The sequence below is a fragment of the Hylobates moloch genome, unplaced genomic scaffold (assembly GCF_009828535.3).
Source record: "Hylobates moloch isolate HMO894 unplaced genomic scaffold, HMol_V3 SCAFFOLD_8, whole genome shotgun sequence".
Lineage (NCBI taxonomy): Eukaryota > Metazoa > Chordata > Mammalia > Primates > Hylobatidae > Hylobates > Hylobates moloch.
This window is the reverse complement of record NW_026652283.1, coordinates 57,608,721-57,621,012: the sequence shown is the minus strand read 5'-3', so window position 1 is coordinate 57,621,012 and position 12,292 is coordinate 57,608,721. Positions and strand designations below refer to the sequence as shown.

At 40.1% G+C, this 12,292-nt stretch overlaps 1 protein-coding gene across 4 annotated transcripts in view; it reads right to left on the bottom strand.

Annotated features, from left to right (window-relative positions):
- Positions 1 to 10,775, bottom strand: part of COP1 (COP1 E3 ubiquitin ligase) — a 257,894-nt gene extending 247,119 nt beyond the window's left edge. For 2 of the 4 annotated variants that reach the window (XM_032160914.2, XM_032160918.2), the window contains exon 1: positions 10,056 to 10,775. In XM_032160914.2, the coding sequence (XP_032016805.1) occupies positions 10,056 to 10,462 (407 nt within the window). In that variant the 5' untranslated portion in view covers positions 10,463 to 10,775. The remainder of the gene's footprint in view (positions 1 to 10,055) is intronic. The other 2 variants (XM_032160917.2, XM_032160916.2) reach the window with 1 other exon arrangement.
- Positions 10,776 to 12,292: the final 1,517 nt, after the last annotated feature.

Sequence of the window (12,292 nt, the reverse complement as noted above, 5' to 3'; positions counted from 1 at the left end):
CTATTAAAGAAATTGAATTACTAATTAAAAACCTTCCCACAAAGGGAAGGAGTGAAATCATACAAAATATATGACGACCCAAAACTATGGCTTCACTAGTAAGTTCCACCAACCACTTAAGGAAAAACACCAATTTCATACAAACTCTTTCAGAACATATAAGGGGAACATTCCTTACCTTCTTTTAGAAGCTAGCACTGGCCAGGCACAGTGGTTCATGCCTATAATCCCAGCACTTTGAGAGGTCAAAGCACGGGAAGATCACTTGAGCCCAGGAGCTCAAGACCAGCCAGGGCAACACAGTGAGACTCCTGTCTCTATGCAAAAAAAAAAAAAAAAAAAAGACAGAAGAGAAAGAGAAAGAGAAAGAGAAAGAAAGACTGAAGCCAGCAGGAGGGAGGGAGGGAGGGAAAGAAAAAGTGAAACCAGCAATAATACCTATGTTACGGGTTAAATTTCCATCCCTCGCAAAAGAAAATCCCATACTCTAACTCCCAGTATCTCAGAATTTGCATTTGAAAATAAAGCCTTTAAAGAGATAATCAAGGTAAAATACAGTCATATTGGTGGACCCTAATCCAATATAACCAGTATTCTTCTAAGATACAGGCAACACGCAGACTGAGAGGTGACTAAGTTACGACACAACAAAAAGTGGCCCAACCTAGGCAAGATGGCAAGACCCTCATCTCTATTAAAAAATTATAAAAATTATCCAGGTGTGGTGACACATGCCTGTAGAGCCAGCTACTAGGAAGATGAGGGAGGAGGATCCCTTGGGCCCAGGAGTTCGAGGATGCAGTGAGCAGTGATGGTGTCACTGTACTCCAGCTTGGGAGAGACAGCAAAACCACCTCGGGCGAGACAGCAAGACCACCTCTTTAAAAAAAAAAAAAAGAAAGGAAACAGGCCTCAGAAGAAACCAAATCTACCTACACATTGTTTTGTACTTGTAGCCTCTAGACCTATGAGAAAATAAATTTCTGTTGTTTAAGCCACCTAGTCTGTGGTATTTTGTTATGGCAGCCCAAGCAAACCAATACACTGTGATATGAAAACCAGAAAAAAATTAAAAGAAAATCACAGACCAGTATCATTCACTAATAAAGGTCCAAAAAATCCTTTTAAACAATTACCCAATCAAATAAATCCATTAATGTATGTTCTTTAAATAGGGCATATAAATTTAAAAGATGTAAAAGTATATTTATATACAGATAACATGACTGTTTTCTTACAAATCCTATAGGTTCTACCAAAAAATTATTAGAACTAGTAAGTAAACTTAAAATTTCATAAAAATATAAGGTCAACATAAAAAAAGTGTATTTACATACTAGCAACAATTAGAAATTGAAATTAAAAGAACAACATTTAGGGCCAGGCGTGGTGGCTCATGCCTATAATCCCAGCACTTTGGGAGGCCGAGGCGGGCGGATCACGAGGTCAGGAGATCGAGACCATCCTGGCTAACACGGTGAAACCCCGTCTCTACTAAAAATACAAAAAATTAGCCAGGCGAGGTGGCGGGCGCCTGTAGTCCCAGCTACGCGGGAGGCTGAGGCAGGAGAATGGTGTGAACCCCGGGGGGCGGAGCCTGCAGTGAGCCGAGATTGCGCCACTGTACTCCAGCCTGGGTGAGAGAGTGAGACTCCGTCTCAAAAAAAAAAAAAAAAAAAAAAAAGAACAACATTTAGAACATCATCAAAAACATAAAATACTTAGGGGTAAATTTAAAAAATATGGTGAAAAACCCAAACTGAAAAGTATAAACACTGCTAAGAGAAATTACAGAAGACCTAAATAATTGGAGAAATATACTATGTTCATGATTCAAAAGACTTGATAATATTAAGATGTCATCTTCCCAAATTAAATCACAGATTCAAAGTAACCAAAATTAAAATCCTATATCCTTTTTTGTAGAAAATGGCAAGCTAATCCTAAGATTTACGTGGAAATGCAAAGAACATAAATAATCAAAACAACTTTGAAATAAAGGATAAAAATTACACTACCTGATTTCAAGATGTACTATAATAATACCATAATCAAAACAGTGTGGCACTTGTGTAGGGATAAACATATCTACACCAACGGGACAGAATAAAAATTGCAGAAATAAACTCATATATATGGTTAATTTTTGAGAAAGGTGCCAAGAAAATTCAATGAACAGAGATGATCTTTTCAACAAATGATGTTATAATATTAATGAAGCCTTCAACCCTTACCAAACACAGTATATAAAAACTAACTTGAAGTGGATCATAACCATAAGAAAACTATAAATCTTCTAGAAGAAAATATACAAGAGAATGTTTTCTAGTTTCATGTTAGATAACTTCTTAGCTAGAACACAAAAATTAAAAATAATAAAAATCAATTTGGACTTAAAACTGAAAACTTTATCGATACATTAGAAAAAAGAAAAAACTTTTGCACTTTAAAGAATTATTAAGAAAATGAAAAGATAACCAACAGATTAAGAGAAAATATCACAATACATAGGTCTGACAAAAGATGTATGCAGAATATATAAAGAACACTTACAATGCAAGATGACGTGCAATTTTAAGGGAAAAAATAGGCCAAAGATCACAACAGACACTTCACAAAAGATATGCAAATGAAAAATAAGCATATAAAAATATGTTATCATATAACAATGTGATAAAACTACATATCCACAAAAATGACTAATATTTAAAAGACTGAAAACACCAAGCACTGGCAAGGCTGTGAAACAATTAAAAACAAATAAAACAATAAAAGAAATAAATACAAACCAAATAAAAGAACTTTTATTTGTTGCTGGTAGAAATGCAAAATGATGGCCAGGCCTGGTGGCTCACACCTGTAATCCCAGCACTTTGGGAGGCCAAGGCGTGGGGATCATGAGGTCTGGGGATCGAGACCAACCTGGCCAACATAGTGAAATCCTGTCTCTACTAAAAATACAAAAAATTAGCTTGGCGTGGTGGCGGGCACCTGTAATCCTAGCTACTCGGGAGGTTAAGGCAGGAGAATCACTTGAACGTATGAGGCAGAGGTTGCACCAAGCCGAGATCATGCCACTGCACTCCAGCTGGGGCAACAGTGCAAGACTCCATCTCAAAAAAAAAAAAACGGAAAAAAAAGAAAAGCAAAATGGTAGAGGCAGTTTTTTAAAAGTTTTGCAGTTTCTTTTAAAACTAAACATACACTTGACAGAGAACCCAGCAATTCACTACTAGATATTTTTACCCTAGAAATGTGAAGACATGTCTGCACAAAAACCTGAATGCTTACAGAATTTTCTAAATAATAACCAAAAACTAGAAACAAGTCAAAAATCTTTCAACTAGAAAATATATAAGCAGTTCATGTTATATCCATATAATAATGGGATAATACTAAGCAATTAAAAGAAAAAAAATAGTACATTCAACATCATCAGTGCATTTCAAAAACATTATACCAAACGAAAGAAACCAGACACAAAAGACTACCTACTAAAGGACTCCATTAATATGAAATTCCAGAAAAGGCAAAATGACAGCAATACAAAGCAGATCACTGGTTGCCAGGTGTTAGGTGTGAAGGTAGACACAGAGTATGAAGTGCTGGCAAAAGTGAACTTTCTGGAAATGTATCATATCTTCGTTAGGGTGGTGACTGCACAGGTGTATTCATGTTTCAAAACTCATTCAACTACACACTTATGACCAGTGACTTATTTTATGCAAATTATAACTTAGTAAAGCTAATTTTAAACAAAATCAGCCTCTAAATAAAGGCAACGAAATAGGTGGTTAACTTGGGTAACCATTTGTAATAGTGGTTAAGAACCTGACCTCTGAGCCAAATTGTCTGAATATAAATACTGGCACCACCATTATTAATTGTGTAACTGAGACAAGTTATATAACCTCTCTGGGCCTCATTTCCTCATCTACAAAATGGGAACTATAAGAGTATCTATAGCAAACAGTTGTTGTGAAGATTAAACAAGTAACATAAAACCTTTAAAATAGTGCCTGGCAAATAGCAATTTATATTTGAGCACTTATTATTATGAGTATTTGTCCCAAACTAATTGTCAGTACAACACATTCCATCTTCACTTGAGTGGACTTGGCATTTATGAACTTTTGAGTTTCATGTATCTAAAAGAACCCCCAAAACAGTCATCAGTAATTTTTACAAAGCCTACTTTGTCTCATTATCTCTATTTAGAGCCAAATGCCCACCCGTGAATTAATACTAAAGACAGAGGACTCCAATGCACTAGATACTTGAGCATGGATCGTGTGTTCCAATTCTGAATTTGGGGAAAAAATGTACCCCAAACCACACAGATTAGGAAAGAAGGACGGATTTCCAATGGTTACACCAGAAATACAATAAACAGAAATCAAACCACCTACTGCATTCTACGTTTCACTTTATATAGAAACAGAGGCACAATCCGTTCATAAAACTTAATTGTGAAAAATCAAAGGACAACTAACATATTTTAAGATATAAAGAAAAACATGTTACTCTCAGTGAATATATTGTTTGAGAAAGTACCAACCTATCTGAATAGAACTTGGCTCATACACACATAAAGAGGACAAAGAACAAGTAAGGTGGAGGGCAAAGACAAGTCTGCACTAAAACCTGAATGTTTACAGAATTTTGTCCTGTATACAACATCATATATAAAAACAGATCAAGAACTTTAAAAACACTTTAACAGAGACAGAGTTTCACTACGTTGCCCAGGATGGACTCAAACTCCTGGAGCTGAGACTACAAGCATGCACCATCATGCCCAACTTAAAAAACATTTTATTTGGTATACAGGTTGAATATCCCTAATCTGAAAATCTGAAATCCAAAATCATTCAAAATCAAAAATTTTTTCAGTGCCAACATGACTATCAAAGGAAATGCTCACTGGAGCATTTTGGAGTTCAGATTTTTCAGATTAAGGATGCTAACCTGGTAAATATAATGTAAATATTCTAAAATTCGAAAACAAAAAACAAAAAAAACCCTAAAATCCAAAATACTTCTGGTCTCAAGCACTTCAGATAGAGGATACTCACCCTGTAATACAAATTTTAACAGGAAAAAGACGATGGGCTAATTCCACCGTCAAAAAAGCCTTTCCTCCCAAGCTGTGGAAGTTTTCTGAGGAAAAGGGTAGCAGGTTAAAATAATTATATAAAACACAAAAAAATCACCATTAAGAACAAACATACACATACAAGAAGGAAAAGTAAGCAACAAGGTTTAAGGCTACAGTTACTTTAATCAGTAACAGTTCTTAGATGGAACATATCCACCTATGTAATGTTGGCTCATTATCAGAAAAGGTATAAAGATTTGTAAAAGGAAAAGAAAACTGCTTATCAACACATTCTTTAGTAATGAACTACTATTGCACAAGTACCTTCTTAATTTAGACTACAATTCAAAGTTAATAGTCTTCCTATCCTGTTTCATAATCATCTTTATTTTCTCTACCATTTAATTCACCCATAGAAGTCTCCTGCTGCCATTGATGCTGATGCCCCACCATCTGATAGTCCACAGGTCTGACAGTACCAATAGGTCTGATAAAATATGACATCATCTCCTGCAGAGTATGTTTCATCACTGACATCCAAATAGCACATGTATTATAAAGCAAAAGAAGCATCAAGTTTGACTTTTGCAGATTCAAATAAGTTATAAGCTCACAATGGTCTAAAAAGAAAAGCCACTTAAACTTTCCACTTTCCTATTTATCAGAGGAAATTCAGTCCTATAATGCAGTGACTTTAAAAAAATTTTTACCAGCGTACCCAGTGAGAAATACATTCCACATACATTGCTGCACAAACTGTTACTATCTTTATTACCACAGATTCTATGATATGTTCTACTTCACTTTTTTTTTTTTTTTTTTTTTTTTTTGGAGACAGAGTCTCACTTTGTCTTCCAGGCTGGAGTGCAGTGGTGTGATCATAGCTCCCTGCAGCCTTGACCTCACAGACTCAAGTGATCCTCCCACCTCAGCTTCCTGAGTAGCTGGGACTACAGGCACAAGCCACCACACAGGCTAATTTTTGTATTTTTTGTAGAGATGGGGTTTTGTCATGTTGCCCAGGATGGTCTCAAACTCCTGGGTTCAAGTAATCCTCCTGCCCTGGCCTCCCAAAGGGCTGGGATTACAGGCGTGAACCAAGGTGCCCACCCTCACTTTTTAATAGTCTGAAAAACAGAGCCAGGTGTTTTTCAGACTATTAAAAATAGCCTGGGATTACAGGTGGTGGCACCCGTGTCTCTAATCACAGCTGCTTGAGAGGCTAAGACATGAAGATTGCTTGAGCCCAGGAGTTCGAGACCAGCCTGGGCAACATAGGGGGAGCCTTGTCTCAAAAAAAGAAAAAAAAAAAAAATCGGAAACCAGTTATATTAACAAGAATGGTCAACGGGCTTCATCTTTAGTGCTAAATGTAATTAATAGGTAATGGCTATATATTGTACTATGCATAGTCCATTCGAGTATTTAACATCTGCCATGGCACTAAGAAAAAGGAATGGTACTAACGTCTGTCATGATACTAAGAGAGGCAATTATACCAGGTTATGATATTATAATTACACAGTTAAAAGCCATTCTTCGAATTAAATCATGAGCTCCTTAAGAAGACAGAATCTTAGTTTAACACAATGATATTATAATTACACAGTTAAAAGCCATTCTTCGAATTAAATCATGAGCTCCTTAAGAAGACAGAATCTTAGTTTAACACAAAATAGGCGGTCACATATTTACTGAATGGTAGCTCTATTTAATGTAGATCCTAACTATTTTCTATCAAGCAGGTGATTAAAAGTTAACCTTCTCATAAAGAGCTTACTATCTACATGCAAACGTGTACTTCTGCTGCAAGAATGGCTGGGACTTGCAGAGGTAGAAAACTTCATTTGAGATAGTTGGAAAAGCTAATACAAAGGCAGTAGTTATAGAATTGTTTAAAAAAGGAGTCAGTATAAAAAACAGAAGTCATCTTTCAAATACAGACCAGACTCATAGTCTAGTTAAATGAACCATAAGAAAATTTTGCAAAAAATCAAAATAACAAAGACTTCCTCTGAATGTTGAAGATGTATCCAATGTCAAGCTAAATACTACTGTCCTGTATTAGATTCTCCATCAATAAAACACTGTTAAAATTATTCAAGTTGATAATACCTTCAATCTTTTGTGTAAAATAAAATATAAAAATGCAACCTAAACCCCTAAAATGTTTATCAATTCTGCAATTAAATATAAACTTACTTTCAAATATAAGTCAGGAGAGGCCAATGTTTATTACTGAAATTAGGTATGTGACTATTTAAATCAACAGTTCTCAAGGAGGGGAGAAAGACATGACCCTATCACCAGGGAAGCATATGCAAATTACACCACCCACCCCAGCCTCCAATTCAGGTACATCCTCTTGGGATGTGGGCAGGTAAGAAAAGGGAGTGGTGACGGATAAAACATTTATCTCATGTGATTATGAAACAGCTGCTTCTCCTCCAATCTGTGCCGTTTAAGAACCACTGGGCTAAATACATGTACTCGAACTTACAGATCTGAAACTCTCTAATTGCACACAAAGAAAACACAAAGTTGAGAACTGGGAAATCTGAGTTCTCATTTTGTCCTTACCTATCCAATGAGAAAATTACTTCTCGGTGCCTCAGTGAGAAAATAATTAGTATTGTATTAAAAATGTTATATATAACATCACAGAATTGTTCTAAGGATAAAATGTGAAGCATAAGCATATCTTTAAAATGTCCCATACATTAATAAGAAATTATCATTATTCGAACTTGGGCTTCGTTTAAATATAAAAGCATAGAATAATTTGAATTGGTTCACAGTTTGACCTTGGGGCATACAAGACAAGACCCACAGCCAAACGGGGGGCAGGGGGGAGAAAAAAAGGATTCCTTCGGCCTTGCCTAATCCATATCATCCTACCCCAAGAGTCTGGCCAAAATCAAACCTGGCTTGAGTTTTAAATCAGATTCTCATTAACTCTTCTGAATATTAAACCTCACCAGAAAAAGAAATAATTAACTAATGAGATTCTTAGTGAAATACTCAGGGCCACAGTGGCTCACACCTGTAATCCCTCCCTGCACTTTGGGAGGCCGTGGCGAGCGGATCACCTGAGGTCAGGAGTTTAAGACCTGCCAGGCCAACATGGTGAAACCCCGTCTCCACTAAAAATACGAAAAATTAGCCAGGCCTGGTGGCAAGTGCCTGTAATCCCAGCTACTACTCGGGAGGCTGAGGCTGGAGAATTCCTTAAACCTGGGAGGCAGGGGTGGCAGTGAGCCAAGATGGCGCCACTGCACTCCAGCCTGAGTGACAGAGCAAGACTCCGTCTCAAATACAAATTTTTACTCTTTTAAAAAAAGTCAGAGTTCCCAATTCCCTATAGCATAGCCTACAGTGCACTGAAGTTCATATGGTGCCTGGCCGACAGTGAATGTCATACAAGTATCTCTTGGATGACAATGATCGATTCCTTATTCCTCACATGTTTTACTTTATTTTAGTGTACTTACACGGAGGCTAACATGTTTGTGTTTGTTAAGTATACTAAAAATTAAAATGCAAACAGTGGCTAAAAAGACAACTAAATTATGCACACCCCACTTTATTAGCTTATTAGCTACTCGCACTATCGACTGTGTAGAAGTGCAAACACTTCTCAGCCCCAACCATAAACTGCTTATTTATAAATAACGATATTACAGTCCAAATGTTCAATGAAAAACAGATTAATTCTGATCCAGAATAACGTACAAAAAAGCAGAAAGGTGAATAAAGACATCATTTTTCTGCAGGAACTAGAAACTGTAAGTCTAATCAATAACTTTCCTAACAGTTCCAAGTTCTAGCTCTATCATATTTAATAACACCAACTCAGACCATCTTCAACCCTAATCTGAATTAACTTCCCTCATAATGACTGTGCAAGCAGCCAACTTCCTACATGCCTAATATTTGATCAACAATTTCCTAAAAAAGGAAAGTATGAAACACTACCAGTTTTTAAGCAGCTAACAGCAATTACTTCTCATAATCCTACCAATATCTAAAACCCAATAAAAATTCCAAAACACTCTTAAGCAAGACAATCAACCCCACCTTTCACTTAATGACTAACCTCTCTATCCCAAATGTCATGACTAAATGTTACTCTGTATCATTCAAGATGCCAACTATGATGACAAAATGTCTATACCTAGCATTTCTCAAGTCAGAAGTTCCAGTATACTCTGTTATCCAGTATAGTACAGTGACATCTGACACAGGGATGTTATTTAACAAATGTGGTTCTCTCTTTTCAAGACACTTGGTGGAGAAGTGAAAAATCTGTTAACAGACTTTGACTACAATCGTCTCAACAGCAGATTCCTAAGAGGCCCATCCTTTGAAATGGAAGAAGAGAGATATTTGCACATACATACGATGGGTACTTACATTATTATAAAAAGCATGTCTTTATAAGACATCCATGCTTATGTTTACAGCATCATCCACCATACTTCAAATAAACAAATTTTGACCAACTCCATCCCTCTGCATCCCAGGAAGCTTAGTCCTCTCCATTTGCAAATTTCATTCATCTCAACAAGTACTCCTGATTGACTGAGTGCTCAATTCATCAGAAAGCCAAAAATTTTAAGACTCAACCTCTTTGCCAACTTTGTTATCCAAAACCATTTATTTGACCTTCCACCTCTTCCCTCGTCATTCTTTAAACTCCCTTCACTTCCTCCTCAGCAACACTTACCTACCTCTTTATTATCCCCACCCTGCCTCGCTACTCCAGCATTCCTTCACCCCACCAACCAGGAGCTTGAACGCCTGCAAACGCTCGATTCCCTCTGCAGACACCACCACAGCACCAGTGTCCCAAGCTCTCCAACAAGCCACCCCCCACACCAGACCCCCCCCCGCCCCCAAGACTAAGCGACAGAAACTCATAATTTAGGGACAAGGAGGGCGTGCTCTTCAAACCCACCATACGAAGTCGTTGCTTTTGTCCTCGTAGGAGTTGATGAGCCCGTTGCAGAGGGGGGCGAGCAGAGGTCGTTTCCTGCTGCCGCTGCCTAGGCTGGAGCTGCTGCCTCCTACGCCGGCGCTGGGCCTGGCAGCGCAGCTGTGCCGGGACAGGCCCGTGGACACCGCCCCGCCGCCGCTGCCCGACACGGCGGGCGCCACCAACACAGGCCGCACCGGGCCCCCGAGGCCGCCCGAGGCTGCGGCCTGGGCCACCCCGCCGGACACCACTGCTGCCGCCGAAACCGCCACGGAAGGCGGCGACGGGGAAGAGGATAAAGACGAGGAGGCGGAAGTCACTGAGGAGGCCGCCGAGGAGCCGGGGCTTGTCCCAGCGGAGCCCGACCCGGCCTGGCGGCTACCAGACATCGTGACTCCCTCCCCTCCGGCCGGGCGCTCGGAGGAGAGGGATCGCGACCTCGACACTCCGCCGCCTCCCCTCCCCTCAGCCTCAGTGCATCCTGAGGACGCCCGCCGAGCCGGGAGGTGGGGCTGAGGAACAATAAAGTTGCGTTTTTTTTTTTTTTTTTAAGGCAACCACACAACAGCGTCGCACAGGAGGGGGCGGAGGAAACTGAAAAAGCGGAGTAGAAGGCACTACCGCTGTCGAGGCCGCCGCCGCCGCGGTCCCTGTAGCAGCCAACCCCGGCGCGCCGTGGCCGGCCGTGCGCGCGCGCGCGAACGGCGGAAGAGGCGGGCGTGGCGGGGGATACAACTGGGGACGCAGCGGGGCTGCGCTCAGACGCTCACGGCGCGCCCTCGGGGTTGGGGCTCCCTGGCGAAGGGAGTCTGTCTGTCCCAAGCCGTTTTCGTTCCAGAAAACGTGCCAGAGGGCAAGCCGTCTTAATTCAGTGAAAGAGTTGAGGAGAGTGGAATGAATGGTATACGTGGTGGGGTGGTTTGAAAAAAGGGACTGCAGGAGGCGGAAACTCTCAAAAAGCAATTGCGCACGCGCGCGCCGGGCGCGGCCGCTCACGGGTTACCCGGTGTATCCGCCCCAAGCGGAGAATATCGGCGCAAGCGCGGAGTAACCGTGTCACGCATGCGTGCGAACGCACCGCATTCCGGAACGGGAAGAGGGAGTTGGCTCTCTCTCCTGAGGCGTAGGCAGGTGCTTTCGAATCGCGGAATGTAGGTGCTCATAAGCTGGAGACCCACGGAAAGAACTAGAAGCTCCGAGCGGTTGCTGACAGCACTGCATTGAGCCAACGACTCCTGCTCTACTGATGGTGATTCCACAGCTTTGTGAGGAATAAGTTAAGATGAAGTTAGTGAAATTTTCTGCGAATTGCAAACATTGTAGCAAGTGTTACCAATTTTATTAGTTCGACCACGACTTCACTCCTGTATTTTGAAAAGCTGTTTGCCAAATTGAACATAACAATAATGGGAAAACAGATTTTGCTCAGTCAGACCCAGCTCAGTCAGAACCTAGTTTTATTGTGGATCTGATATAATTCTAGCACAAAACAAGGAAACCTAGCATTTAATACCACCAGAAAATACACAATTTCTGGTAGGCTTTTTTAGAATATTGAAAATTGATTATAGGCGGGTGCGGTGGCTCATGCCTGTTATCGCAGCACCTTGGGAGGCCTAGGGGGTCGGATCACCTGAGTCTGGAGGTGAGGATCAGGCTGAACCTGAGGTTAGAGACCAGCCTGGGCAACACAGCGAAAACCTGTCTCTACAAAAAGTACAAAAAATTAGCTGGGCATGGTGGCAGCAGGCCTGTAGTCCCAGCTACTCGGTAGGCTGACGTGGGAGGATTGCTTGAGCTGGGGAGGTTGAGGCTGTAGGGAGCGCAGATCGCACCACTGCACTCCAGCCTGTGAGACAGAGACCCTGTCTCAAAAAAAAAAAAAAAAAAAAAGATTTTTATTTGCCACATTCTAAGGGGTGGGAGCTAGAAACAACTGTGTGATTTTATCCTTTTCAATTCTATCATTCTATGATTCTTATATATTTATTTGGGAATAAAGTATTGTGAAAATACTCATGACTTAGTAAACTGAGTATTCAAGGAGGTAAAGGAAGACAAAGGTTTTTAAAATTTTAAAAAAATGAGAATTACATAATTGTTTTTAAACCGTTATCCTTGGCTACAAAGATCAGTAACAAGGTGACACCAGTCGGAGACTGGACAAGAAGTTGCTGGGCAGATGTTTTTGCGGAGATATTTTTTGTGTAAGATTGTGG